General features: G+C 34.6%; 1 protein-coding gene across 4 annotated transcripts in view; it reads left to right on the plus strand.

Annotated features, from left to right (window-relative positions):
• Nucleotides 1-27279, plus strand: part of LOC118184575 (transient receptor potential cation channel subfamily A member 1-like) — a 63172-nt gene extending 35893 nt beyond the window's left edge. For all 4 annotated transcript variants that reach the window (XM_035354280.2, XM_035354277.2, XM_035354278.2 and 1 more), the window contains 2 exons: nucleotides 9475-9722; nucleotides 23951-27279. In XM_035354280.2, the coding sequence (XP_035210171.2) occupies nucleotides 9475-9722; nucleotides 23951-24484 (782 nt within the window). In that variant the 3' untranslated portion in view covers nucleotides 24485-27279. The remainder of the gene's footprint in view (nucleotides 1-9474; nucleotides 9723-23950) is intronic.
• The last annotated feature ends 378 nt before the right edge of the window (nucleotides 27280-27657 follow it).

A 27657-nucleotide genomic window follows, 5' to 3' on the forward strand; every position in this document is an offset into this window, starting at 1 on the left:
TGTCCTTTGCAAGAGTCTTGAGCACCATATAACTGAGAGTACGACTTTAACTCATTTGCTCCTAGTTCTGAGAGAAATCATCCCTAGGGAGTGGTCCGAGGATCTTCCAACCTTCTTCCCCTATCATCAACCTCTCAAAAAGGCTTCTGGATCTCCGCCTATTTCAAGTTTCCCCGTGGCGCAGAGACACTGTACTTTTACACTCATCCATCTTTCTTCGGGATTCGAACCCAAGCCCTTCGGTCCAGCAGTCAGAGTCATCAGTCTGTTTATTATGAGGGCAACTAATAGACGGGCCACCAGGAACGGACAAATTACATCCATGCCTTCTCCGGGATTCGAACCCGAGATCTTCGGTACGGCGGTTACCCCTAACCTTATCCCGGTTGGGCGATAGATCTCTTTTTTGAATAAATTATATTGATCAGTATGTTTTATGACAATGTGCATAGAAACGCTCGTCACTTATCTTAGTGTAATATTAACATCATCTTGATGTAATGTTAACATCAGGAATCGTTACTTAGACTGATATTTTATTGTTAGTTAAATTGTTTGTAAGGAAATGTTGCGCTCTTAAATTTGTGTAAGGACTCTGTATATGATGACTAAATTAAATGCCTCGATCAGTTTTTGTCGTACGGGAGTCGCACATTTTTCTACTGTATTTTTTGTAATGAATATAATATTTTCTTAAATATAAGTATAGATACCATAAGAAAAGCTAGATTTCTCAATTTTTACAAAATTTATTTATTTATTTATTTATTCTCGTTTAAATATGAAAAATGCCAAAATGTAAATATATGCATCATTTAAAGCATTTTCGTAACAGCAGAATATGTCTACGGCCAGTGGTTTAAAAAATAAAGACCAAGTAAGCAGTTTCGTAAACACAATTTGCATACGTATATTGTATTTAAATTTGCATACGTACACGATAAAAAATTGTCAAAATAAAATACTAACTTTAATTTTCAATAGACCCTTAACTTTCCCTTTTAATTTTTGTTATTTTCTCTTTCTGTCCTAAATATAGTAACTGTTTATAATAAATCTTTTCAAAATGCGTCACATCAAAATTAATCCTCTTCACACGATTTTGCATAATGCTAATGATGCAGATTCTTATACAAAGCCTCATCCAATAATGGTGTCCATATTCACAAAGTGATACTTAAATTATCCAATCAAAATAAGATTAACAGTAAGTGAATCAATTTTAAGCAAACCTTCATATGTAAACTAAGCATTCTTTCTCTCGGTTTCTCGAGACGGGTCCGAGGGTCTAGCACCCCTCTTTCCCTACCAGCAACCTCTCGAGAAAACTTTTCGTTCGTCGCATATTTAGAGTGCCCCATGCTGCACAGACATTAAACATTTACAAACATCCATGCCTTCTAAGGGATTCGAATCCGAGCCCTTCGGCACGACAGTCAGCATCGCTAACCACTATCCCGGTTGGGCGGCGGAACTGCAGAGGTTTTGCTGTAATGCTCTTTCTACATGAATTTCGCTGCATCGATTGCAAACATTGTGGTGTCATGTTTCCGGTCTTTATTTGTAACCGATAGGATTTTTATAGTTAAATGGAGAAATTAAAGAGTTTTGATGTATTGAAGCGTTAAATCATTCATAATTATGTTATAAAACTAGTTCTGAGATCAAAACCGTTTGAAAATCAGTAGTTGAAAATATTGTATAAAAATCAAAGTTAAAAAAAATAATTCTTATAATTCCTTGAAATTTAGTACAGTTTCTTTTCATAATTCTTTCATGGTAATGCAAAATTTAGTCAATATTTAGCTTTTACCTGGAATAGTTTATATCCCGGGAACTCGAAAACCAGGTTTTATATAAGATTGTTTGATATACCTGGGGGAGGGGGTTCATACGTGTCTTGATGTTTTCACTACTTTTCAAAAAAATATTAAGTACATTTTATCTTAACATAAAATTATGAATGTTTTTTTCATTTATGTGATTGTATATTTGAAAAAATATTTTAAAAATCATAATTTTATTTACGAATTCGTAGGACAAAGTCACACTGTCTGCGCTTGAATTTACACCATAGCAGTAAAAAAAAGGTTTCAATGAAACGTTTAAGCCTTATTTACTTCTGCATTGGAAGATTGCAGAGTGAAATAATAACTGAGGATTTGGCAAAACTGAGGGAAAAAAGTGTAATAAGTAAAGTATTTCTTACATATTTAAAAAGTTGAAGTTTATTTCTGTAAAAATCATTATGGATTTTACACAAATTCAACAGTTCTCTTTTTAAATTTTAGACCAGTTTTTTTCCTTGTAGTGTAAAATATTCAATTATTCAAAATAAAAAATTAGATGCATTTAGGTGAAAACACGGTGACATAAAATACTTACTCAGAAGGTGAAATGCATAGGATATGTTAATGTAACAAAATATTGTTCCTGTTCTGAAATTTAATCAATTATTATCTTTCATTAAATAACATTCTTAAAAAATTCAATGAATTTAAAATTCTGCAAAAAAATGGTTAACCTGACGTTTCTTTAATTTAAAGTATTACACGTGTGAGGATTTATTTATTTATTTTGACCAATAGTTAATTTATTTAAAGCAAATCTTCGCTTCTAGTCATTAGGCTTGTTCCGCCGGCTTCTACGAGCCAAAGCCTACCTGCGCGTTTAAATTATCCTGTGAGCCGTTAAGCTAGTTTAATTACATTTTCTTTTCAGTTCAACATTACTTATTTAAGTTAAGCCAGAAGTGCTGGTTTATGTAAACTCACGTGGGGTCGTTCGTAAACTCTTTGCGATCAAATAAACGGTCATTTACATCTTTCTTTTGACTGTCTGTATCATAAGACCAGAGAATAATCTCTCTGCAGTCTTTCTAGAGCTTTTTAGTTTATGTTACCAAAGAATACGAGACTCTATACGCTGATTAAAATCCGTTTATTAAGTTTCGTTAAAAGTAAAATGATATAATATTTTAGCAAAACACGATTCCTATGCGCTTAAGGGCAAGGACATATTTATCGGGGACTTTCTAAGGGAAACTAGATCGTATATGTGCATAAAACCACGAAAATGCCCAATTAATGAGCCCTTCCGCCGGGATTCGAGCGCTTGTTAAACTACACTGGTGAAATAAATTAAGAGAATTTGCATAATTTATCGAACTGCATGAAAAGAACTGAACTGAAGGAAAAACCACTGCTTCTAGATAAAAATTCAAATCTTGTACCTCAAATACGTAAGCGTACACGTGTCTGTAGGCGGAGCCAGCAGAAAAAACAGGCTTTATAAGCGCGTGGAGGGTAAGACGAATTGCGTTCGTTAGCACATCTCGGAGAATTTCTTGGTGTTATCTCGCAACATTAGGTGAAATTCACATCAGAACAGTAAAAATGAGTAACCATCAACGATGATGGAATGAGGTGGCGAATTGTGGGGAGGCTAGAGGCAGGCCAATCGCAAGTCCAGATATACCATATTAATGGTATATCTGGAAGTTTAATTTAACGCCCAGCGTCGTGTGTGACCTATGAAAGCAATTCCAGGATACTGGATCCGTCGAGAGAAAGCTTGCGTAAGGTCACCTAAGAGCCACGACGGCCAGATAAGATTGCTATTTGTCCATTTTAGCGAGGCGTAACAGAGGGGCTACAGCTTCTCAGCTCTCTCAGGACCTTTATGCAGCCACAGGAACCCGTGTAACAAGGGTGACCAAAACACTGAAGGAGAGAGGGTTCTTTGCCAGAAGACCGGCTGTTTACGTTCCGCTAACGTCTACGGACAGATTAATATGGTGCAGGCAGCATAGTGATTGGAGTACGGAGCATTGGGCGACCGTTCTGTTCAACGACGAGTCCCGTTTTAGCCTAAACACCGATTCTCGCCGTTCGAGAGCCAGGGACCCGCTACCTACTCTCCAATGTCCGCGAAACCAACAATTATGGCAGTGGCGGTGCAATGGTCTGGACAGGCATCATGTTGGATGGCCGCACACCTCTCCACGTCTTTGATAGAGGCTCTGTGACTGGTGTGAGGTATAGGGATGAGGTCTTGGAGCCCTATGTTCGCCTTTTCCAGGCTGCAATTGGCCTCAAGTTCATCTTACAGGACGATAACGCGAGGCCACATAGAGCTCTTCTGGTCGACGAATTTTTCGAGAGTGAGGATATTTGCCGGATCGATTGGCCAGCCAGATCTCCAAACCTCAATGCTATAGAGCATGGCTGGGACGCTTTAGGGAGGGCAATTGCAACTCTCAACATCCCTCCGAGAACCATCCAGGAACTGAAAACAACGTTGCTGAATGAGTGGGACCAATTGCCACAGGCACTGATCCACCTTATTTCCAGTATGACATCACGCTGCGAGGCTTGTATGGCTGTAAGAGGGAATCGTACCCCCTATTAACCCATTTCTTTTGTGTCTTCTGCAACCGCTGTTTCAGACCTTCAGACTCCCCATGAGTGTTACACACGAACATGTGTGTCTATTATAACTATTGAATGTTTATTTTGTTTGTATTATATCAACCTATGTTCACACCAAATTGTATTAAAATCTGTCCAGTAGTTCTGGAGATCGTAGATCAAATATGCAAATTCTGTTTATTTATTTCGCCAGTGTATTAATGCTCAACGGCTTTACCACTCGCCAGCTAGCGGGCCTAAAAATAAAGCGGAACGAACGAAAATTAAATGTAGGTCAAAAGAACTTAAACAGTGCAGAAGTAAATGAGGTTCAGATTTAAGTATCATTACCGGTTTTAAACCTCCGCTAATTTTGGGATCATCGCCAAATGCTTTTAATACTTAAATTTATATATACAACCAAAATTTTTGAAAATAAAATTCCATTTTTTTGAAAATAAAATATTTCCTAAGATTATTTACTTTAAGATGATTGCATATTTTAATAGGTTGTTTTAATATGTTTTCGAACAAATTAGAAAAAATTATTTAAAAAAAATAAATAAGGAAAATATCTGAGTTTTATTTGGAATTAAGTTTCCGATTATAAGAGAAGTCTCAAGTAGGACAAAGTAGGAAGTTTGATTAGAAAAGCGGTATTACAAATACACTCACGTTTGTGAAAATTGCAACACCATGAAGGACTTACGCGAGTGAGCTGAAATTTTCAGGAAATGCAAAGTAGCGCATGATATGCAAATGATTAGAATTGCAAATCCGTAGCGCATGCGTATGCTGAGCAGCGCCCTCTGAACGGCTGATGGATCCGAATAAATAGACGGCTGAGCGAGGCGTGTATGGTTATCGGTGGTTATCTGCTAGTGGTAAACGTTAACTCAATCTGTACTTATGCCTCGTCGACGAAAGAGAGCGAGATTTGAACAACTTACAGAGTTTGAACGAGGGAGAATCATCGGCCTTCGTGAAGCTGGATTGTCGTATCGTGCAGTAGCCTCTCGTGTGCAGCGTAACAGCAGCACAGTGATGCGCGTTTGGAAGCAGTGGACGGACGAGTGTCGGACAACTCGGAAATCCGGGAGTGGACCCCGAAATGTGACGTCAGCTCGCGATGATAGACACCTGGTCCGCATGGCGCGGACGGACCGTACAGCTTCCTCTAGACAATTGGCAGCACTGTGGTCAATAGCTACAGGTCAATAGCTCATTGTGTGCTTCATCAATTTGTAGACGTCTGCTGCAGTGTGGACTGCGCGCACGGACTCCTTTATACAGGATCCCCCTAACGCACGACCATCGCCGCCTGCGGCTACAATGGGCCAATCAGCATAGAGACTGGCGTGCTGATTGGCAGCATGTCGTGTTTTCTGACGAATCCCGCTTTAATTTGTGGTACCATGATGGCCGCATTCGTGTCAGACGCTATGCCGGTGAACGCCACCTTCCGGAGTGCATTATCGAACGCCACAGTGGACGAACACCCGGAGTTATGGTCTGGGGCGCCATAGCATATCATAGACGATCTCAATTGCTACGAATTGTGGGCAATCTGAACAGCAACCGGTATATCCGTGAAGTTCTACAGCCCGAAGCTGTTCCCTTCCTTCAAAGCTTGCCAGGCGCTGTATTTCAACAGGACAATGCCCGCCCTCGTACTGCTCGGATTGTTAAATCCTTCTTTGCAGCGCAGCAGGTACAGCTTCTTCCTTGGCCTGCGTGTTCCCCGGATATGTCGCCAATTGAACATGTGTGGGATGTCATTGGTCGGCGTCTTGCTCGTGATCCTCGTCCTGTTGCGTCTGCAGACGAACTTTGGGTACGCGTACAAACGATATGGAATGCTCTTCCTCAGTCAGACATTCAAACTTTGTTTGACTCCATGCCACGTCGTGTAGCAGCACTTATTGCGGCGCGTGGTGGCCACACAAAATACTGATTCTGATCTCTTGTTCTTGTTTGTTTGCTTTGAACATTTAATCATTTATTTGTACCACTACCACTCAACTGTGTATTAAATTGCATTCAATTATGACGATTCCTTCTTGGTGTTGCAATTTTCACAAACGTGAGTGTATAAACTAAATTCAGCTAATATTACAAAGTTAAACTTTTAAGTGCTAATTTAAAACAATGTGCTCGTGCGAACTTTTATGGAACTTTGTATTTATACAAAATACTCATGCAAACATTTCAGAAAAAGACCGATTTTGTGTCAAAATACATATGTTAAAACAACGCAATTTGTATATTTAATATATATTCTAAGTTGCACTTCTGAGACATGGGAAAAAGCGAGTTGAATTTCGTCGGTTGATCAAGTCAAATGGAATGTATGCAATTGTTGTATATTTTTGACTCGCTGTGCATTAAATATACATTTAAATAATTAATTTACTCTTAACGTGGTGTTATGCGTTTTTTTAACTTAGAGTCCCTGAAACCAAATCTTTTGTACGTCAAAATCCCATGGACTTGTTAAATAATTAGATAACAACAAAGCAAAACAATTTATGAAAATTTTCGAATCAACCAGGGACTTTATAATTTTCAAAATAAAAAAAAATTTCAATGGGTGGAGACATATTCCCGTGCTCGATTTACATATTTACCTCAATGTTTTGTAGGGTTTATATTTATTTTAACTAACATTTATTTTAAGTTTAAACTATCTTTCCTGTCAAGCCTTACTTTCCCCTGGAACTGCCAATGCCAGAGTATGTAAATTTTAGTAGAACGCGCAAGGATTCAAATTATCAGCGGAAGTATTCTGAGTTAAATAGAAAGGAAACGAGTTCGAAGTGTGCTTTTCGTACTTCACGAGCGCGGAGGTAGTTAGTTAGAAATTGAAGAACCACGCGTTTCGGCCTGTCTCCTTGCCTCGGCAAATTGTTAATCTTTCAACGTGATATTCAGAGTTTGCTGAATTATCAGCGTAATTTTAGAACGCGGTGAGGTTAGTTACGTTTAGAGAGCCTCGGAGTTAGTTACTTGTTAGTATCTCTTTTTAGTTTCTTATTTTTATTTTACCGCCGGGTCGGCGTAGTTTGTGAGCGTCAAGAGCGCGCATTTGTAACTTCTAAAGTTGAATAAAAAGGGACTTAAACCCTTCTCAAGACTCTGTCTAATTTCCAGTTTCAGCAGTCACCACTTTGTTGCGTGCAGGTTGGAGGCGCGCAACTTTACAGTTTAACTAATCCCTGGAAAGTTTTATCATAGAAAGATATTTCTATGCATCTAGACTATCATAGGACAGCCTGCTTCACTTAGTCTTCGGTACTAAAATGTTGACCTCTTAGACCTCTTTGAGGAGTCCAAGAAACTCTCTTAGGGATAAATTGTACCTTAGTGCAGATTTCAGATTTTCTGTGCCGGTCAAAAGTGGAAAGCTATTTTATTAAACAGTGACCGTTAACTTTCTGAAAATGCTAATGTTCTGGTCCCTCAGCATGTCCTCTTTAAATCGCATTGCCCCGGAATATACTTAGGATATCCTGAGTACACTGATTTTCAGATCTGCTAAGGACATCGCAATTCAACATCCTGAGGATGTTTTGCTTAAGTCGGTATGTCCCGGCATATGAGATGGCCTGAAGATACTGATTCTCAGTCGTATTGAAGACTTCGTCATTTTACATACTGAGGATATTCGTAGTGCATTTTCACTAGGGTATCCGTTGTAGAGTATTCTGATGAGAATATGTATTCTCAGTGCTTCCAGCAGTTTTGGTTCTGCACATTTCCAGATTTTAAAGCATTCTTTAATTTTCCAATATTTTGCTATTTCATTCACATTTGCTAAAGAGTTATTTCTAAATATTGTTCAATATTTAGAACGTTATATTCTAAGGATGTGGCAGGTAAGACATCAGATCGTAGTAACATTAGTACTCTGTCGATAGTACTTAGCCAAGGGGTCCTGGGATGGGACATTAAACGCTCGGAAAGTTTTTTTAAGAAGATTAAGAGCATATTCAGGGATGTGCTGCAGATGTGTAAGGTAGGACTTCAAATCCTGATAATATCCAGTACACTGTTCATGGGATCCAGCAAGAATGTACTGGGATGTGACATTAAGCAATTTAGAGTATGTGTTTAGGAGCTTATGGGAGGATAGTCCAGGATGTCCAGAGTAAGTAATAAGTTGGACATCAGATCCTAATAACATTTCGTACTTTGTCCATGGAACCCAGCGAGAATGTCCAGGGTGGGATGTGACATTAAGCGCTCGGATGCGTTTAGGAGGTTAAGGGGATATTATAGGATATGCGCTTATCCAATGAGCAGTATCTTCAAGATAGCTGCCTAAACGGGAGAGTGGTTACTGACTCTGACTGACGTACTGAAAGGCCCGGATGGATGTAATTTGTTCGAATCCCGGCGAACGCATGCATATAATTTGTTCGTCCCTTCATAGGAGGCAATGACGGCCCACGTATCATGTGCCTTCATAATAATGAGACCACCGTTTCCGGCCTTAGTTGTGACCAACGTCTATAAACGGCTAGAGCCCATTATTGGATAGAAAAGTATCTTCAAGACATGACAAAGATGTTTTTGTGCAATGTGGGATTGTGCTCAGTGCTCCCACAGAAATATTCCTTCAACTCTTGCACAATTTGATGATAGGTTTCTATCGATTGTCAAGGAATCCTGAAAGCCTTCTTTGAAGGTCAGCATTGTAGCACTGATAGCGAAGTGAAGTACTCATATTATTTGCGGTGTTTTTCATCTGATAACATTTAATAAGAATGATATACAAATATTTAAATGCCTTCTTCACACCATGCGCTGAGGATTAATGCATACGGTTTTCTGCTAGAAATGTGGCATAAATAGTTTCTGTCTAAACACCAAAAGAATAGTTCCTGTTTTTGAATTTTCTGAGCGTATACTTTTAATTATATTACTTACTTAGGTAATACTTCTGAGTTTTGTTTCTACCACTCCAAAAATGTGCTTCTGATTCCTGTTTAGGTCTTATACTGAAAACATTTTCTTGCTTTGGACTGTTCTTAAAAGTAAAGTTGATGTATGCATTCTTTTTCAGAAATGATAGAAATGATACATGACGTAACGCCGAGCTTCCTTCTGCAGACGATTGATATAAATGGAGAAACTCCACTTGATAAGGCATGTAGGTATAGCACACCTCAAGTGGTGCAGTTTCTTTTGTCAAAAGGCTACAGCGTAACTGCCCCAAATGGAAAAAATGGCGCTTTAATAAGCGCCATTCTGAACATGAGTATGGAATACGCTACAGCCATCGTGTCTATGCTTTTAGATGCTGGTGCAAACGTAAGTAATGAAATCCAGTTAAGTATATTAAACGATAACTATTTAGAGTTAATTTTGATACAATAAGTGTCTTTTGGGGGTATTAGTACCGGGTTCAGAATTCGCATCTTGATGTTTAAGTGATATGGCATTATGAGCAGGTGTAGCCCAATTTTCTTAGTAATTCATACAATATATTTTTCCCATAGAAATATATAATTCTACTGTGGTAAACATGTCACTACTTCACAGAATTTTTGCTTTTGGAGGAAATTCTAGGAACCAATGTAAACCAGTTTCATAAAACACAAATAAAGCTGTTAGTTTTTACTTTAACGAAACTGTTCGGATGAGACTTGAATTTAAAGCTTATACCTCTGTGAGCAACACTGAGAAAACACTTACGAGCAAGGAAATGAGCACACATCAAAGAAACCATGCACGATAGCAAAACCAGGCAAATAGTGTGCTTGCTGTTGCGGATGGTTTCATCGATAGCAAAATCACGGTGCATGTTGATATGCAAATGATTTATATTTGGTGCTACATTACATGGTCACATTACCTGCGGTGGTACTGAAATAGCAAATTGGTAGATTTTAAATAGTTGCGTTTCTTCAATAACATATGACCACGTAAAGACTGGCTAATTCAGTCGCCTATACGAAAAAAGGATGATGTTCTTTATACGCAAGAGACAACGATTTGTGCATTTGTAGACTTCTGGAGAGTCCTTACTATCGGAATGAAAATCGCAGGGGAAGAGCAGCGTGACCTTATAGTCATTCACACGGATCGTTCTGACAGTTTGATAACAGTGGGAACTTGAATGGAATTACACACATGGACTGGCTTAGGTAAAACCAAGCAGATCACCGGCGCAAAGCATCGAAGAATCGTTCGCCAGGCATGTTCAGATCTATTGGTGACTCCATCTGTTATATGGACAACTGCAGCGACTCAAGTGTGCTTGAAAACTAATGATTGTAAGACGCGTCCAAGAAGCAAATTTGAGATTCCCGCGCCCTTTATGTGCTTTGCCTTTAATACTGTATCATCGGCGGGTCCGTTTCCTTTAGTGACACATCAGAACAATGTGGAGTGACATGGAATGGTACTCCTGATTTTCAGAGATGTGTCGCACTTCATATGGAATCAGATTATGATGTGTCTGAGTGTGGAAGTTCTTTCACTAAAGTAAAATCCCAAGCTTGTTGTCGTAAGGAACAATTCTGTACGGGAAGCATTGTGGCCCCAATCATATCCTTTGCTAGACAGACCATTCTGGTAGTGCTTCGCAGCACGAAAACTGCCTAGTAATATGTGGACAAGATATATGGCTGAATGTATTCCCATTCCTTGCCGAGATTCAGGTGCATTATTCTAGAACGATAATGCCCGATTGCCAGTACGGTTCGGACGCAGACACTTCTATGACCTCAGCGTTTACCCAAGCTGTTCTGTATTGATCATGTCTGGGGTAAACAATGCTCAAAATTTAGAACTCACCGTACAATGAGCGTGGAACTATCTATCACAGGAAGATACTAGATACCTGTTGGACTTAATGTCGGACCATGTTATGACTCAGTATAAGGTGATGCAACGCTTTGTTGAAGAGAACTGGAATATGGTCGAATGTCTAAATTTTTCTCTGATAGCTCTGCTTTTAAGATCATGTTTTTTTCAGAGCTACATCTTTGTCTATTAACTTTCATTTGCGTGTCACACCTCCTTTCTTTTTATGCTAGTTTCATTGATTGTGAGTATATTTATGTGGTTATGATTTTGTGATCATATTTAAACCCTAAGACAGTATTAATAATCTTAAATTGGGGTTAACAACTGGTCATCTGGTACGTTTTAAGAGCAGATTAGTCAGTGAGATACTCGCAGTTCTGCAAAAATTAAATCTTGAAAACGATATTACTTTTAATTTGTAATGGAATAAAAATCTGTATTTTAAGGAGTAGATGCATATCACGCTCTTGATACCTTGTAGCACTATGCTAACAAATACTTGGGAGAAACTATGAAGAGGATGCCAAAATTTAATCATTATAAATTTTAAAAAAAGTAGCATCTGTTACAAATATTTCCATGTTGCAAGCTTCAGGTGCTTAAATTTTGTTTTAGCATTTAAATTGTTAATATATTTTGAATGCATGTATTTGAGATTTATCAAGCCAGAGTTATTTCCTTCTTAGCGCTTATCGGCGAAGCCACTCATTTATTTTCTGCAAGCAGTATATACAGGGTGTCTCGTAAGTCTGTAAATATTTTAAAAATTCATAAAAATCGAAAGAATTGGTAGAACTGAACGCTGTTTGCGAAAAAGGTATTCTCGTGAAGGGGGATTTTTTTGTAAAGGAAAAATAGTTAAAATTTTCGTCGATGGAAGGCGCCTCACACACACAGTAACAAGAAATATGCAATTCAAAATCCTATAAATTGTATATTTTAAGATTGAAAGCTCATTTCTTATTTTTCCTTCTACTTGCTCGTACATAAAGTTTTAATTGTGTTGCTGACATTAGTGAATAAAGCGCTATTTATCGTTTCAATTCAGTAAAAAACAGATCATTCAAAATTCTAGATAAGCAAATGAAGAAAGGTTGCTTAGCTTTATGATCCGCGTTCTTCGATTCTGGTCCGCCGCTTTTGTAGACTCCGATTTGGTTTCAAACTCATCTAAAATTGACACTATTTTGTATGAATCACTTTATTTGACATTTGACACAAAGAGGAACAATATCTAAATCATTACACTATCAAAAAACACTTCTAACTACTTAGCATCATTGTTCTACATATCTAACAGCGTCATTAGTCTACTGCGTCACACTTCTAAAACCATACACTTATCGTTGCCAGTTCTCAAAAAACAAACTTTCTTTTTCGATTCTCGTCGGTCTGGAGGCTCAATCCGTTCCCCAAGAGCGGAGCGTGCGTCGTTCGCGACACACTCCCCCCGATGAGTTTCACCAAGTTGAAACTCAGCCACAGTCTGGTTGAAAGTTCATGAGGTTTAATCGTTCAGGAGTTCGAATCACTCGTCCAGATCTAGTTGTTTTGAGGGGATTCTGATTGAGTTCATTTGACTGATCTTTGTCAGTGGCACGAAACTCTGTAGATCCAATAGAAGTTGTAGGCTTATCACACATTTTTGATCAGAATGCTTCTTTCTCAAACAGTCTCCTATATTATCCGTTTGTAAATGGACTTCCAACGGATAAATTCGTTGTATGGGTCGAAAGATTTCGCCACTTTTGGTGCGTAATTTTACTAAACGAACTACACCATCATTTCCTGGGATGAGTGTTATAATTTTTCCTAGAGGCCACTTAATTCTTTTCTCAGGTGTTTCTATTAACACAATGTCTCCAACCGATAGTTTAACATATTTCTCTGTTTTTAAAATATGGTTTTTCAGTTGTCCTAAGTATTCAGTTCTGAACCGTTTTCTTAGATCTTCTCTAACCTTCATCTGATATGCATACCTTTTTTGTAAGTATTTGGCATCAATAATATCTAGATCTGGAACGCCACTTTCTTTTAGATCACGAAAAAACATTGCAGGTGTCAAGGGTTCCAGTTCCAAGTCCTCGGAAATATAAGTTAATGGTCTGCAATTTAAGATATTTTCGCAATCACAGAGGATCGTATAGAGTTCTTCATATTTCAGTGAGGCATTACCTAAAACTTTTCTGAGAATGTTTTTCATCAGGCCAATCATTCTTTCCCAAAATCCACCCCACCAGGGAGAAGCTGGTGGGATAAATTTCCACTTAATGCGGTTGACAACATGATTTTTAATAAGTTTATCCCAGTCAATCATTTTTAAGAGCGAATTTGTACCAATAAAATTACTACCGTTATCAGTGTAGACAATTTCAGGTCTTCCTCTGCGTGCTATAAAACGTCGGAAAGCCAATAAAAAGTTATCTGTTGACAAAGACGTTAAAAGTTCAAGATGAATTGCCCTGTATACAGCACATGTAAATAAAACGATCCACGTTTTCGATCCATTTTTTAAAAACAAAGGGCCAGCTAAGTCGATACCTGTCACTTCAAAAATAGAAGAATCTTTAACACGGTCCTTTGGCAAAGGTGCGGATTGTACCGTGGAGGGCCTCGAATCAAATCTTCTACATTTAGTGCAGTTTTTCAACACTTTACGAATAGTTTTACGACTTTTCAAAATCCAGAAATTTTCTCGTAGCATTGCCATTAAAGTTTGAGTTCCGCAATGCATTTGTTGTTCATGTTTTTCCATAATCAGTTTAGAGACAACTGGATGTTCAGGAGGTAGGATTACAGGTGTTCTAAAATTTTCGAAGTCTTGTCTCATTAATATTCTTGACTTTACTCTTAAAAGACCAGATGAATCAACAAATGGTTTTAAATTTCGTAAGTGTTTATCCTTTTCTGTTTCAAAGGAGACCCTTTGCACAATTTTCCAAACAAGGACTTCAGCTGCATTCAATTCTTCGATTTCTAAGTTCTTTGACGTTGTTCTGTTTTTATCTCTTCAGTTATCAATATACCTTTTTATCCAGGCTGTAACTCTAATTATTTTCTCAAAAGAAGAAATTCGTGAGAAATGCGAAAATTCTTCATCTACATTTGTTAACGAGGATACAACTGTTTTTCTTCTTTCTCGATCAATCATATCTTTGTCAGGAGAAATATCACAAGTAGACCAACAGTCTGGATTCAACTTCAACCATGCTGGACCTTCATGCCATCTTTTGGCTTTAATAGTTTCGACAGAACATCCTCTTGACGGAATATCCGCAGGATTCAAGTTGCCAGGAACATAATTCCATGCATCAGGATTAGTAAGAGCTCGTATTTCTTTCACTCTATTCATAACAAATACACCCCAATTTTCTTCATTCTTAACCCAGTACAATGTGTTCCTTGAATCTGTCCAATAAAACGTAGGTATATTTTCTTCCTTCAAATCTTGTTTTATAGATTTCATTAATCTTGCACCAACAACACAAGCTAATAATTCTAGTCTACAAATTGATGTGGGTTTTAGAGGAGCAACTCTAGATCGTGCTTGAACTAAATGACAAGAAACTTCATTTTCATTTCTTAAATAAACGCAGGTTGCATATGCCATTCGGGATGCATCACAAAATATATGAAAGGATAATTTCAATTCAGAATCAATATTAAGCATCATCTGTCGAGGAATTTTTATTTCTGTTAAACGATTTGCATCATTTTCCCATTTCATGTATTTCCTTTGAATTTCTTCAGGAAGTGCTTCATCCCAAGTTACTTTTAATTCCCAGCAGTTTTGTAACAGAATTTTAGGAATTAAAATTATAGGGCAGGTGAATCCAATAGGGTCATAAATTTTATGAATTTCAGACAAAATTGTTCTTTTAGTAACAGGTTTGTTTTTTGATTCATTTAATCCCTTAATATCACAACTTAATGTGTCATCATGCAAATTCCAAAGAAGTCCCAAAATGTTGACCGTTTTAGCTTCACAAGGATCATCGAAAAACTCATTCTCATTTAATTTATCAAGCTTCGACTGTTCTAAAATGGGTTCAACAACAAATGCATCCCTTTTATTTTGAGGATAGTTATATGCCCACTCTTGTAATTCAAATTTAGCACTTGCCAAAATTTCAGTGGCATCATTTTTTAACTTCTTTAATTCTGATTCATCATTCACACTTGTAACTAAATTATCAACGTACCAGGATTCTACTAATTTATTAGCACTCGCACGATAATTTTCTGGTACTTCATTCATTAATTTCGTTAGTGTTGCATTTAAGAGAAATGGACTGCTGGTTATTCCAAAGACCACTCTTCTATGCCTGTATATTTTCAAACGCTCAGAATTTCCCTGTTCCCACCATAAAAATCTTAAATAATCTCTGTCTTTAGGATTAAGTGCTATCTGCAGAAAAGCCTTCTTAATATCAGCGCTAACGCCAATTTTTCCCAGTCGAAATCTATTTATTATAGCTGGAACAGTATCAATCAAATTTGGACCCTTTTCCAAACAGTCATTTACGGAAGGTGATCCATTAGTTCTTATGGATCCACCGAAAACCGGTCTTATTTTTGTCGTGGTGGAATTCATTCGAATAACAGCACGATGGGGTAAATAATGAGAGTGGTTATTAACTTCTTCCTCAGGAACAATCTCTATTATTTTATCATCTTCCCAAGATTTAAAAATTGTGTTATAATCTTCTAAAAATCCCCCATCCCTTAAATTCTTCACTGTGCTCTTTAATCTCTTTTCTGCTATTTCTCGATAGTTTGGAAGTAGGGAACGATTTTCAATCCAAGGTAAACAAACTTGAAACCTTCCTTCTTCATCTCTTTTCACATTGGAAAGAAAATGTGTCATTGTTTGTTTTTCTAATTCCCTTTTAGTTTGACTTTCTGAAGGGTCTAATATCCCAAGAGTATCAAGTTTCCATAAATCAGAAATTTTACTATCTGATACTAACATAGAAAATGCATAAGAACAATCATATTTATTTTCCATTTCTACGGGAATTTTCCCCATGATACTCCAGCCTAAATAAGTTTCAATGCAAACTAATCCACATTCTAACTTCTTTATTTTCCCTGTAAGCAATTTTCCCGCTATGTCTGCGCCTATGAGGATATGAATTTCAGAAGGAGAATGCTCGAACAACAATTTTTTATGCCTACCTTCAACATCATTCAAAAATATGTTATGGGTTTTTAACTCATTTAAATAAGGCTTGATGTTCAATTGTGGAATATCAGAACAAATATTCGCTTGATCAAAAGCTTTGAAGTTACACTGATAATCGTTTTTGATACTACTTAAACGTACAACGAACCCTTTATGAGTTTCAACCACTTCAGTTCCTCCGAACAGACTATGAATCACACTGCTTTCGTTAATACATTCGTACTGCATAACATTAGCTAAGAATTTAGATACATAGCTTCGTTGACTCCCAGAATCAATTAAACAGCGGCAGTATTTTTCTGGACCATTGTCACGCACTCTTACAACTAAAGTTTGTAATAAAACTTTCTCTAAACATGATTTGTTCGTCAAATTGAGATCCTTCTTATTTGATTTTTTCTCATCTAAACTATTTCTGTCACAGATTAAACTGGTGTGTTTCCACCCACATGAATCACACTTTATCTTCGAAAAGCAATTTTTTGCCAAATGGTTACCCCTTTTAAGGCATAAATAACACATTCCGAGTTTCCGAAGTGACGCCTTTCTGTCTGTTACAGACTTCGGGCAAGTATCGGAAGCAGGACTTAGAAGAGAAGGGCTAGCTCATAGAGCTTTTCCCCCTGAAGCAGAACGTGAAAAGTGATGACGTAGCCATGATGACACTGAGCGCGCCAATATAATTCACAGCTTGGAAATTAGCGATTTTGAACCAGCGTTTAAAATGAGCTGTGTGTAAAAGATAGCTATAATTTGGAAGAGGCAATGTTACTGCTTTATGCATTTTAGACTGAACCATTAAAAAATTTTATAATGCTTACTCAGTTTTAAAATAATAGATAAAATGTGCTACTCTTTTAACATAAAGTTCCGTGGTTTTTTTTTTTTTATTTTTATTTGCAGGTTTTTTTTTTTATTTAATGCACGTTTATTTCTAATCATTTATTTGCATGCTAACTGAGAGAATTTTTATACTGCTTCTAAGATAACTAATAATAGCAGCTATTTAAATTTACTCAAAAAACAACTTTACATAGACATAGGTTTAAACATATATGACATATATGGCAACATTTCTGCTAACCTACGTTCGATTTTTTGCCTAATTGTAAATTTTACATTGTTATAATTCTTTTCCGATTCAATATAATAGATATTTTTTAAATAATTTTGTAATTTATACTTATATCTATATTACAATTAAATAAATGTATATAAGATTGTTACCTTAATTTTGACAAAATAGCTTTATTCAGAGTACCTAAAACATTATTTAATTTTTCAAAAGTGTGAGTAAAGGAAGCAGGTCTTTTTATGCCAATCACTTTGATGTTTTATACTATTATATTTTATCTAGAATGCTAATCTAGCACAAAATCTAATCAATAATTAGTTACAAAAGGATACAATAAGAATAACTTTAACAAGTACTTAACAAAATTAGTTTGTTAAATACTTGTTATTCTTGTTGGTACTATTTTGGTACTATTCATAATACCGAAGATATTATCGATTAACACATAGAAGTCAGATGCTTTCTGATTTCCTGTGGGGTAGAGTATATATACCTTTTGCGGTACTTTTTGAAAATAATGTTTTCTCTGGAGCGACTTTTTGTCTCTCGTTTCCCTTGACCATTAAATAATTTGGTTTTAGTTTGTGACACAATTTGATTTCTTCTCAATCTCTATTTAAAAACCTCTTTAATAATATAAAAATTTAAAACAGTTACATCTTCTAAAACAAATCCTCTATCTAAAGCGCGGTTTCTCAGTAATTTGAGGCAGAGCGCGAAATGAGACCTTTGATTAAAACAAACTGCACATTTTGAAAAGAACCAACTTAGTCCAGTTTAGTCATAGCAGAGTTTTCAATCTATATGCATTTCGTCGAAACTGAGAACGCATATTTTTTCTACAGAATACAAATATTCGCCTCTTTCCTTCTTTAGAGTAAGAACATTACTTTGAATTCTTGGACTACACTAAAATTTAGAAAACACTAAAAAATAAAATAAACACCATTTCTTTAATTTGATAATACTAGGTAAAGATATTCCAATTTTTTTCTTAATTTTTTTTCTTTCCAAAAATCATAGCTTTAAGATGACAGAGCTCTTATGATGATGCAACGTGAAATATTTTCACTAGTCCACCTAATTTTTTTCTTCTTTTTCAGTAATGCATTACTCTGCGTCTTTATAAAAATAGGCTTTAGACATTTTTCCAAATTCTCCGATTTGTGCTCCCCCCCCCAAATTTCGCTATTTGAGATTTTAATTTCTGATATCAATTTCTGTCTAGATGTCGTCCACCTTCTTTGTCGCTGAACAAACATTCTAAAATTTTTCTTTTCTCTATTTTTCAATACTTTAATACAATTTAATACAATTTTCTAAGGATATTATTTTGTTCTTCAACTTATCAATGCATTCTTGTTTATCCTTAAACATTCAGGATGATCTACGTTTTCATTTGTCAGTTTTATTTCAAAATCATTAAAATTTGATTTATTATTGTCATCATCAATTTCGATTTATTATTGTCATCATAATTTACTTTCGGCACAGCATTCCATTTCAACAGTTTCTTTTTGTGGCTATCCAAACAAGCGATTTTTCATATCATCTTCATAAACACTGCATAGAAAATGTTCGCTGCAGATTTTTCCGCTCTTCACATTAATAGAATCTTCTCTTTGACATTTGTGTATTCTTTCGTCAAAAGCAAACTCTCATTTGGATCCTTTGGTCCCATGAAATAAAATATCTCATCCTTTCATACTTCTGTAAGTGCTACGGCACGTTACTGCAGCGCAAAAAGCCATATTACGTAAACGATACTTTACAATATAGAATTTAAAATAAAAACTGACTAAAATTACATATATATAAACTATTTTAAATATATACATTATTAGAAAACAGATATATATGTTATTAAAATTAATTTGGGATATGTAACCTCTAGAAAATCGTCTCGCAGCTCAATGAAACTGCTGTTTTAAACGCGGGAAATTAGGACAGGTGGCATCACAGTGACGTCAGATTATTGCCTGTTACGTCCCCCCATTAGGCTCGCGTCGGCGAGGAGTCGAACAAAGAAATGAGCTAGCCCTTCTATTTATCCCTGATCGGAAGTATGTTTTTCTTTTTCTGAATCCTCGCAAAATATGCAGCTGTTAATTGAAACCTTTAACACAGCAGCCGTTGGAATAGAAATTTTATTTATTCTTTTTTCTTTAGGAAAGTGGCTCGAATTATGGTTGTTTATTTTATCTTGAATTTGTAGCATGGATTCGCGGCACTCAATTTCCGTTTTCAAGAACTCTAATAATTCGTTTACATCGAAATTATCTTTCGATTTCCTTTTTCTTTGGAAATCAAGATTCAGTTCATTCGGAATTAATTTTAATAAAACTGGTGTCAATAACGTGCCATATGTGCCAGAAGTTACATTAAGTGATTTTAAACTTCTTATCTGTATTTCGATATCATCATACAACTTACGTAATGCAAATATGTTGTTAGCATTCCTAACAGGTTCTAAATTTAACAGTTTTCCCATATGTGCATTTATAATTAAATCTGTTCGACCAAAGCGTGTTTTAAGTAACTCGATTGCGGCAAAATAATTTTCACTTGATAATGCAAAACCACTAACAGCATTACAAGCAGCACCTGATAAAAATGATATCAAATAATTAAATTTGTCTGTATCTGTTAAATCACTATTCTGATGTATCGCATTGTCAAACTGGTTCCAAAATGATAACCAATTAACAGGATCGCCATTAAATTTATTGATCGATAATTTAGGCAATTTAATTTTTGAATGAGATACAGAAATATTTGAAATATCATTATTCACAATATTACCAATTGTATTCGAAAAAGGAATTTCAGGTTTCATATTCTCTTTTAACATAAATGTTAGTTTTGATTTCATGGAAATTATTTTCTCGGAATAAACTTCACAAGTTTCAAATTCCGATTCATATTCAGTAGCCTCAATTAATTCTTGTATTTGTTTATCTAATTCTTTTAGGCTGTTATGTTTTGAATCTAATAAATCAATATTTTCATTAAGAATACACAAATCGTGTTCTGTTTCTTGGAGGTATTCTTTACAATTATTTATCAACTTTGTTTTCATACTCCTAACTACAGTTCGTCTTTTCTTTAATTCTTCTATTTTAGTAGACATGTTTAAATATTTCAGATAGAAAATATTTCAAATTAAAAATCAGTACTCTCAAATCATAAATAAACTTCTCAAATCAAAAGGAGATATTTTTTAAACATTCCTAAATCTTTCACTTCAATATAGTCTACATCGGCGGTCCCTGTTCGGGCGCCAAAAAATTTATATCGTTTCAATTCAGTAAAAAACAGATCATTCAAAATTCTAGATAAGCAAATGAAAAAAGGTTGCTTACCTTTATGATCCGCGTTCTTCGATTCTGGTCCGCCGCTTTTGTAGACTCCGATTTGGTTTCAAACTCATCTAAAATTGGCACTATTTTGTATGAATCACTTTATTTGACATTTGACACAAAGAGGAACAATATCTAAATCATTACACTATCAAAAAACACTTCTAACTACTTAGCATCATTGTTCAACATATCTAACAGCGTCATTAGTCTACTGCGTCACACTTCTAAAAGCATACACTTATCGTTGCCAGTTCTCAAAAAACAAACTTTCTTTTTCGATTATCGTCGGTCTGGAGGCTCAATCCGTTCCCCAAGAGCGGAGCGTGCGTCGTTCGCGACACTATTAGTGAAGTTATTTTATACCTCAGCCATGAATAGCCGACTGAAGCTTTACGAAAGTTTCGGACACCAGAAGGGATGGGAGAAAGCTTCAGGTTCATTTTTCATTGCATCAAACAGTTCAACACCTGTAACTATAGAATCTGGGCGAATGAGAACCCACATGCCTACACTGAGGAGTCCTCTACATTCACAGCGTTGAACTGTTGGAGTGGTTTCACCGCGTCTATTATTGTGGGCCTCTTTTTTCTTTGAAGAGCTCTGTGCAAAAGTTTGCTGGAAAACCTACTCAATTACTGGAAAACGCTACTTGCAACTGCTGCAGGATAAAGTGATACTGCACTTACTGCACTATTAGTAATGTCTTTGACACAGTGACATTCATGCAAGACGAGGCAACTTCTCATATCACAATAGAAGTGAAGACGTTCCAAAAAACTTTCACCGAAGAGAATAAATTAGTCGTCACTAGTGGCCCCCCTCGCTAGCCAGACTTAACACCACTTTATTTTTGGATTTGGGGGTTATGTCAAGTCCAGAGTGTACCGTAAATATGCCATTTATTTTGGTGCAGTTAAATGACGTCTTTCGTCACAAAATCTCTTGCATCCATTCGGATATGCTACATACTGTAGTTAACAGTGTTGTACCTCGCTTGCAAATTGTAGTTTATGGTGATGGCAGACACAGTGATATGCTTGTAAACATTTGCCTGCATGCAAAATAAACTATAGTTTTCCTTGAAATGTGTGATGTTCTCTCCCACAACGCCCTCTATCGACGAAAGGTTTAACTATTTTTTTTCTTCACCTTTTTTGCAAAGCATTCAATTCTACCAATTACTTCAATTTTATGAATTTTTAAAATATTTACAGATTTTTGTGACACCCTGTACATTAAAATTGCCGAAACTAAATTTAAAAGCATAATCATGAAACTATTGAAAAATTTCCCTAAAATAAATATTTCTAAAAATTGATAATGCTATGCTACTTTTCTAAATATTTAACTAGGAGGACTATTATAGATAAAAAGCTACACTATATGGAGTAATCAATCTTTTATTTACAAGTTTATGGAGTAATCAGTCTTCCAAAATGTTAAACGAAATTTCAATCTTTATCTTTCTCAATTTGAACTATATATTAAGCCTTTGAAGTTAAAAAGTCACTATAAAGTTATAAAAATTAAAATCATATTTTATAAAAATCATGAGATTTAAAAAGAATTTGCTTGATCTGGTGTACAGGATTGATTCTGGTCTTGATTCTGGTGTACAGATGTCGGCGAAATACCTGCATTACACTAGACCTTTTAATTTAAGAATTAGTTCTCCTGAAGCTAAAAAATATAGAACTTAAAATCTCATATTCAAAATGAGCTGTTTAAACTGTTTAAACTGGTATGGGAAAAACTGTTATGATATTTTTCCATCGTAAATTAACGCCACGTAGAAAATTGTGCATTTATTTAATAAAAAAAGAGTTATATACTCAAGGCATAGCTGTGCTTTTGTTTCATTGGATTGCTTGCATATCGGTGATTGCAACAAATATTAACTTTATGAAGCAGAACTTTGTATTTTTCTAGACACGAAATCCGCGAGTTGAAAACGATTAGGTGCTTTCAAAACAAAAAAATTCCTTTGGGATGTTCAGTGAATCGGGAAAAAATGCACAGCAGGAGATTAAACTAAAGCAGGTAAAGGAAATAAAATCAGAGAAGAATTATTAGCCGAAAAATCGCAGAAAGAATGAAAGTCAATAAACAGTATCAATTAGTATCTTACAGATACTTAAAATTAAACAAAATTCTGCCTTTTGTTTTATTTAAAATCTCTGTTCACGGTGTAGGACGCTGATATTAAAATTCCCCTTCTCCAAGGAGCAAAATATTCTGAATTATTTATTTTGAAATACATAAGATTCATTTTATAATGTTTTTGCTATTGGTAAAAAGATCATATCTTTCTTCCCCAAAATACTGTTTGTCCATGTTTGCAGACGAATAAAATTTTGAAGAAGACAACTTCAATTTATTATTTCTCTAAAGGCATCGAATACTTTTTCATATAATATCTAAATATATAATATAAGTAAATCTAAAGTCGAATTTTGTTTAATTTTAAATTTCAAACAGGAGAGATTTCTATTTACACACCATTGCTAGTATTTTTTTTAATTTAGTCTATCTTGACTTATCTAACCATCTTCGCTACACAGTTTACTTCATATTATTTCATAACTTTTGAATATCCAGGAGTTTTCCTCTGCAATTTTCGAAACAATTATCACGTAATTTCCGAAAACCAGTTCCACTGGAAAATTCAGGAAGCACATCCTAAATAAAATTTTATATGCTGAGGCTTACGAAATAACAGAATTGTCCAGACTGGGTTTCGATGAAAACAGGAAAACTCCAGTAACGATATATTTTCATCAATTTTTCAAAAACGTTTCATTAAATAAACGCACTTTATTTTAAATAACCAAGAAAATGAATTTCTTATAGAGGATCATGTGTATTTTAATTTCTGTTAATATTTTATTTAATTGAATAAATAGCATTTTTGGAGAATTTTGAAATATTTGCATTTGTAAAGACTTCTCTTATTTAAGCTTTTCTGAAGATGAAGGATAGAAATTATTCCCAAACTATTTATATGAGTGGATGGTTTATCAAATATGTGGGTTGCTTTTAGTATTCTTATTATTATATCAAAGTACTTTAATGTATATGAAGTAATAAAGTCCGTTTTCTTTCACAGATTAATCACAAAAATTCCAAAGGAAACACAGCACTTCTGACTGCTATTGAAAAACGTGGTCAGGCAGTAAGAACAGAAAAAGAAGAAGCAGAATTTTTGAATTTATGTTCCACTTTAATAAATCGTGGAATTAATGTCAATGCGGCTAATCACATGAATGAAACTGCTCTGCATGCAGCAGTCAATACACAAGATGAACGTCTAGTTAAAAAATTAATTGCTAGCAAAAGCGAGGTCAACTGTCTAGATTACAGAAAATTTACACCTTTATTTAAGGCTTTTATGAATGGAAATAAAATCCTTGTAGAATTATTGATAAATTGCGGAGCTAATCCGCGAGCACACATTTGGAAGAACTACACTAGTGACAACAATGACGAAAGAAATGCTTTGATAAGCTTTATAATTCATAAATCCATGCAGTGTTTAACTTTACAGAATATGTCCGAAATTGCCATTAGGAAGAATTTTATGAACGTGGAGCGCCTCCCCTTACCTCCACCAATAATAAAACTTTTAAATCTTAAAGACTGATTAAATATAATGCAAGATTAAAGGTAATGCAATTTCTTGTGTGTGCCTACAAAAGTCTTTACCCATCCTTCATTTTCGCAACCGTTGGTCTCAGACATACACTTCCGCTGTCAAAAGGCTTTTAAGTAACGCATATATTCATGTTATGGCATTTTTAAATTTAAAGAAGTAAACCTTTTAAAAATTACAAAATGCATCCATGCCCCTAAACTTATGTTTAGGAAAATTGTATACTCATTATAAAACATAAAGCACAAAAAGTTTCACTCCTGTACGACAAAAATTGGCCGAATCCAGTAATCGGGAATCATATTCAGGGGCATTACACAAGTTAAAAGATAAAATTTTTGCATTTTTGCATAACAAAAATATTATTCAGGAAAAGGTATAATGTTAAGATATTACAAGACGAGTATTTCTATGTAGATTATTGTGAAAAATACTGATAAATAATTTTTTTTCAAAAAAAAAAATCTTATTTACATAATCTTATAGAATTCGCGTTCTACAAAGCACAAGCTAACTTCAGTATAGGCACGTAGCCAACTCGTAATATTATTTGCACCAAAAAAAAGAATGTATCGAATTTTTCCCTTTCCATCATTGGCAAGCCTTCTGATTTATCGTAGCATTCTAGCAGACTTTTTTTTTTAATCAAGTTATACTTAGGTTTCCTTCTGGGAATATTCTTTTATATTTTTCTTCAACTGCAAAGGCGCTCTACTGTATAATTTTTAACACTGTCAGCTAATATCAATTCGTTTTTCATTAGAAGACTTGTTTAGTTTTGCAAAGCATTTCACGTCATTCTTTTTGGCATCACAAATCACAATAATTAGTTAATTAACGTAAAATACCTTATAACTTTTTCGATTGATTCTTGGCAATCTAATTTATTAAACTTTCTCCTTCGTTTGTGTATTTCAAAAGTCTGTCGATAAATACATCTTCAAAATTTAATCTTTTGCATTTATCAAAATTGCCTTCTCGCATCCATTAATGCATATATTTTCATGTAATGTTGTAAATTGTGTTCAAATATTTGTGTTTATTTTTATTTGTATTCTGCTTTTGCTTTTATGCAATTTTGTATTTTTAAATATTTGTTTTTATTTTTTTATAAATTGAGTGCATTTTGCTTGTGCTTTTAAATCAAGTATGCAGTTACTTAGTCTGTTTATAATAACAGCTAAAATTCAACGAAATATGCAAATGAATTAATGCTATGTTATATATTTTCATGTAATGCTGTAAATGTATTCAAATCTTTGTGTTTATTTTATTCTGCTTTTGCTTTTTTGTATTTTTGTATTTTAAAATATTTGTTTATTAATTGAGTGTATTTTTGCTTGTGTTTTTGTTTAACCGAGCATGTGGTTACTTAGTATGTTTGTAAGGACATATATCGGAAAAAAATTCTCCTTTCGCGTCTGGTGACGATTTTCTCGTCAATCTGGCTTCATCTAGGGATTTTATGATGATATTTGGGAAGTTCTTGTAAAAGCAGTTTTCGAAGCTTAAGACTTTCTCGAAGCTTTCAGGAGTTAAATTGGAAGAAAAACACGTCAATGTAAAATTTAAATTTAGGTACAAGTACAATGGCAACCTCAGTTTAGTTGTAGATATTAAGTAAAACTCTATCGATTTCCGGAGCTAACAGGCACAGGTTTAACAATCAATAAATCAATTAATAAACTATTTGATTAGTGATGAAATATTTGATTATGGCAGACCTACTACTTTCTCCATTCCTTTCAAAAGAATAAAGCATTTTTTAAAACAAAAAAAGAGCACAATAAAAGATGTAGCATACTGTAAAATGCAGTAATGAAATACATTTCATCTGACTAAACAAAGGGGCTGAAACATGAATTACATTTTGAAATTTTGGAGTGTAAAGAGTTAAGTTCTTGAAAATAATCATTCCCTTTCTCTATGTGCCTGGAAGAACGAGAAAACTCTTAAAAATATGGAAAATTTTAGCTGTCCTTTTCCTAGACACTTTTTTGAGAGCATTTGGATGTCTAATTGGAACTCTATTTCCAGTTTTTTTTTTCTGCATCACATTTCAAAATATGAAAAATAGATAACTTTGTTACATAAAAACTATTTAAAGCAATACTTATAATTCAGATGATAAATAAATAGAACTCTTGTTATTTACTAAATGTGTTATTTACTAAATTTATTAAACAGTTTACATTTATGTTAAAAATATTCTCAAGAAATATTTACGAAGATAATGTATAAGTATATTTGAAAGAAACACATTTTCCTGGAAATGCATAGTTTTTTCATAAGACATGTCTTATGTACACCTTTGTAGTGCGTATATAATTCTTTATATGGACACAAAACTATTATCCGTATCAGTATCTGATAAAATATTTTAGGTTATAAAACTGTAACATGAAGAGATAATTAAAAATGCTGTTCTAGAGCTTTGTTTTTAAAAAAATGCTATAATTCATTGTAAAGCTATGATACTTTGTAATACTGATTATATATTTCAGGGACATTTTGTTTAAAATTAATTAGATAACAATTCCATAGATGAATGAAACTAAAGTGTAAAGGTACATTATGCTATGAGTGCAGAAAATATATTTTGTTCAAAATTTACATTTTTTAGTAAAGGAATATTAAACTTTTCACAGATATATTTTCCTTATATGTATAAGCTTGTCAATTGTATTTTAATTTAGAGAGTCCATATAAAATTCTGTAATGCCTGTACGTTATAAAATTCTGTAGTGCTTTTGTATTTAATATTCAAATAAATATATAGTCCTTGATATAGTGCGTATTTCATATACTTAGCTTAAAACCACTTTTCACTCTATACAAGCCTTTGGAAAATTATTTGCAGCATATGATATCAAAAATCTATATTCTGTCATATTTTTCATTCATTTTATTACTGTACACTGATATATTTTGTTTTCTTTACAAAACCTTTTCTATTGTAGAATAATAATACAGAATAATAGAGACAGTTAAGTATTTGCTTATATACTATGATTCTCCCAAGCTATTAGGCAACCGTGTCTTTCATTAGAGATACCTAAAGAGAGCGCAAGAAAGAAACGATTAAAATATGAGATAGATTGACAGTTTTACGTAAGGGAAAAAGACTTTAGGATACTTTTGAATTTACAATTTTGCTCTAAAAT

This window comes from Stegodyphus dumicola, chromosome X1 (assembly GCF_044657685.1).
Source record: "Stegodyphus dumicola isolate Sdum_Otavi_A_Nest chromosome X1, ASM4465768v1".
In the NCBI taxonomy this organism is placed as follows: Eukaryota; Metazoa; Arthropoda; class Arachnida; order Araneae; family Eresidae; genus Stegodyphus; species Stegodyphus dumicola.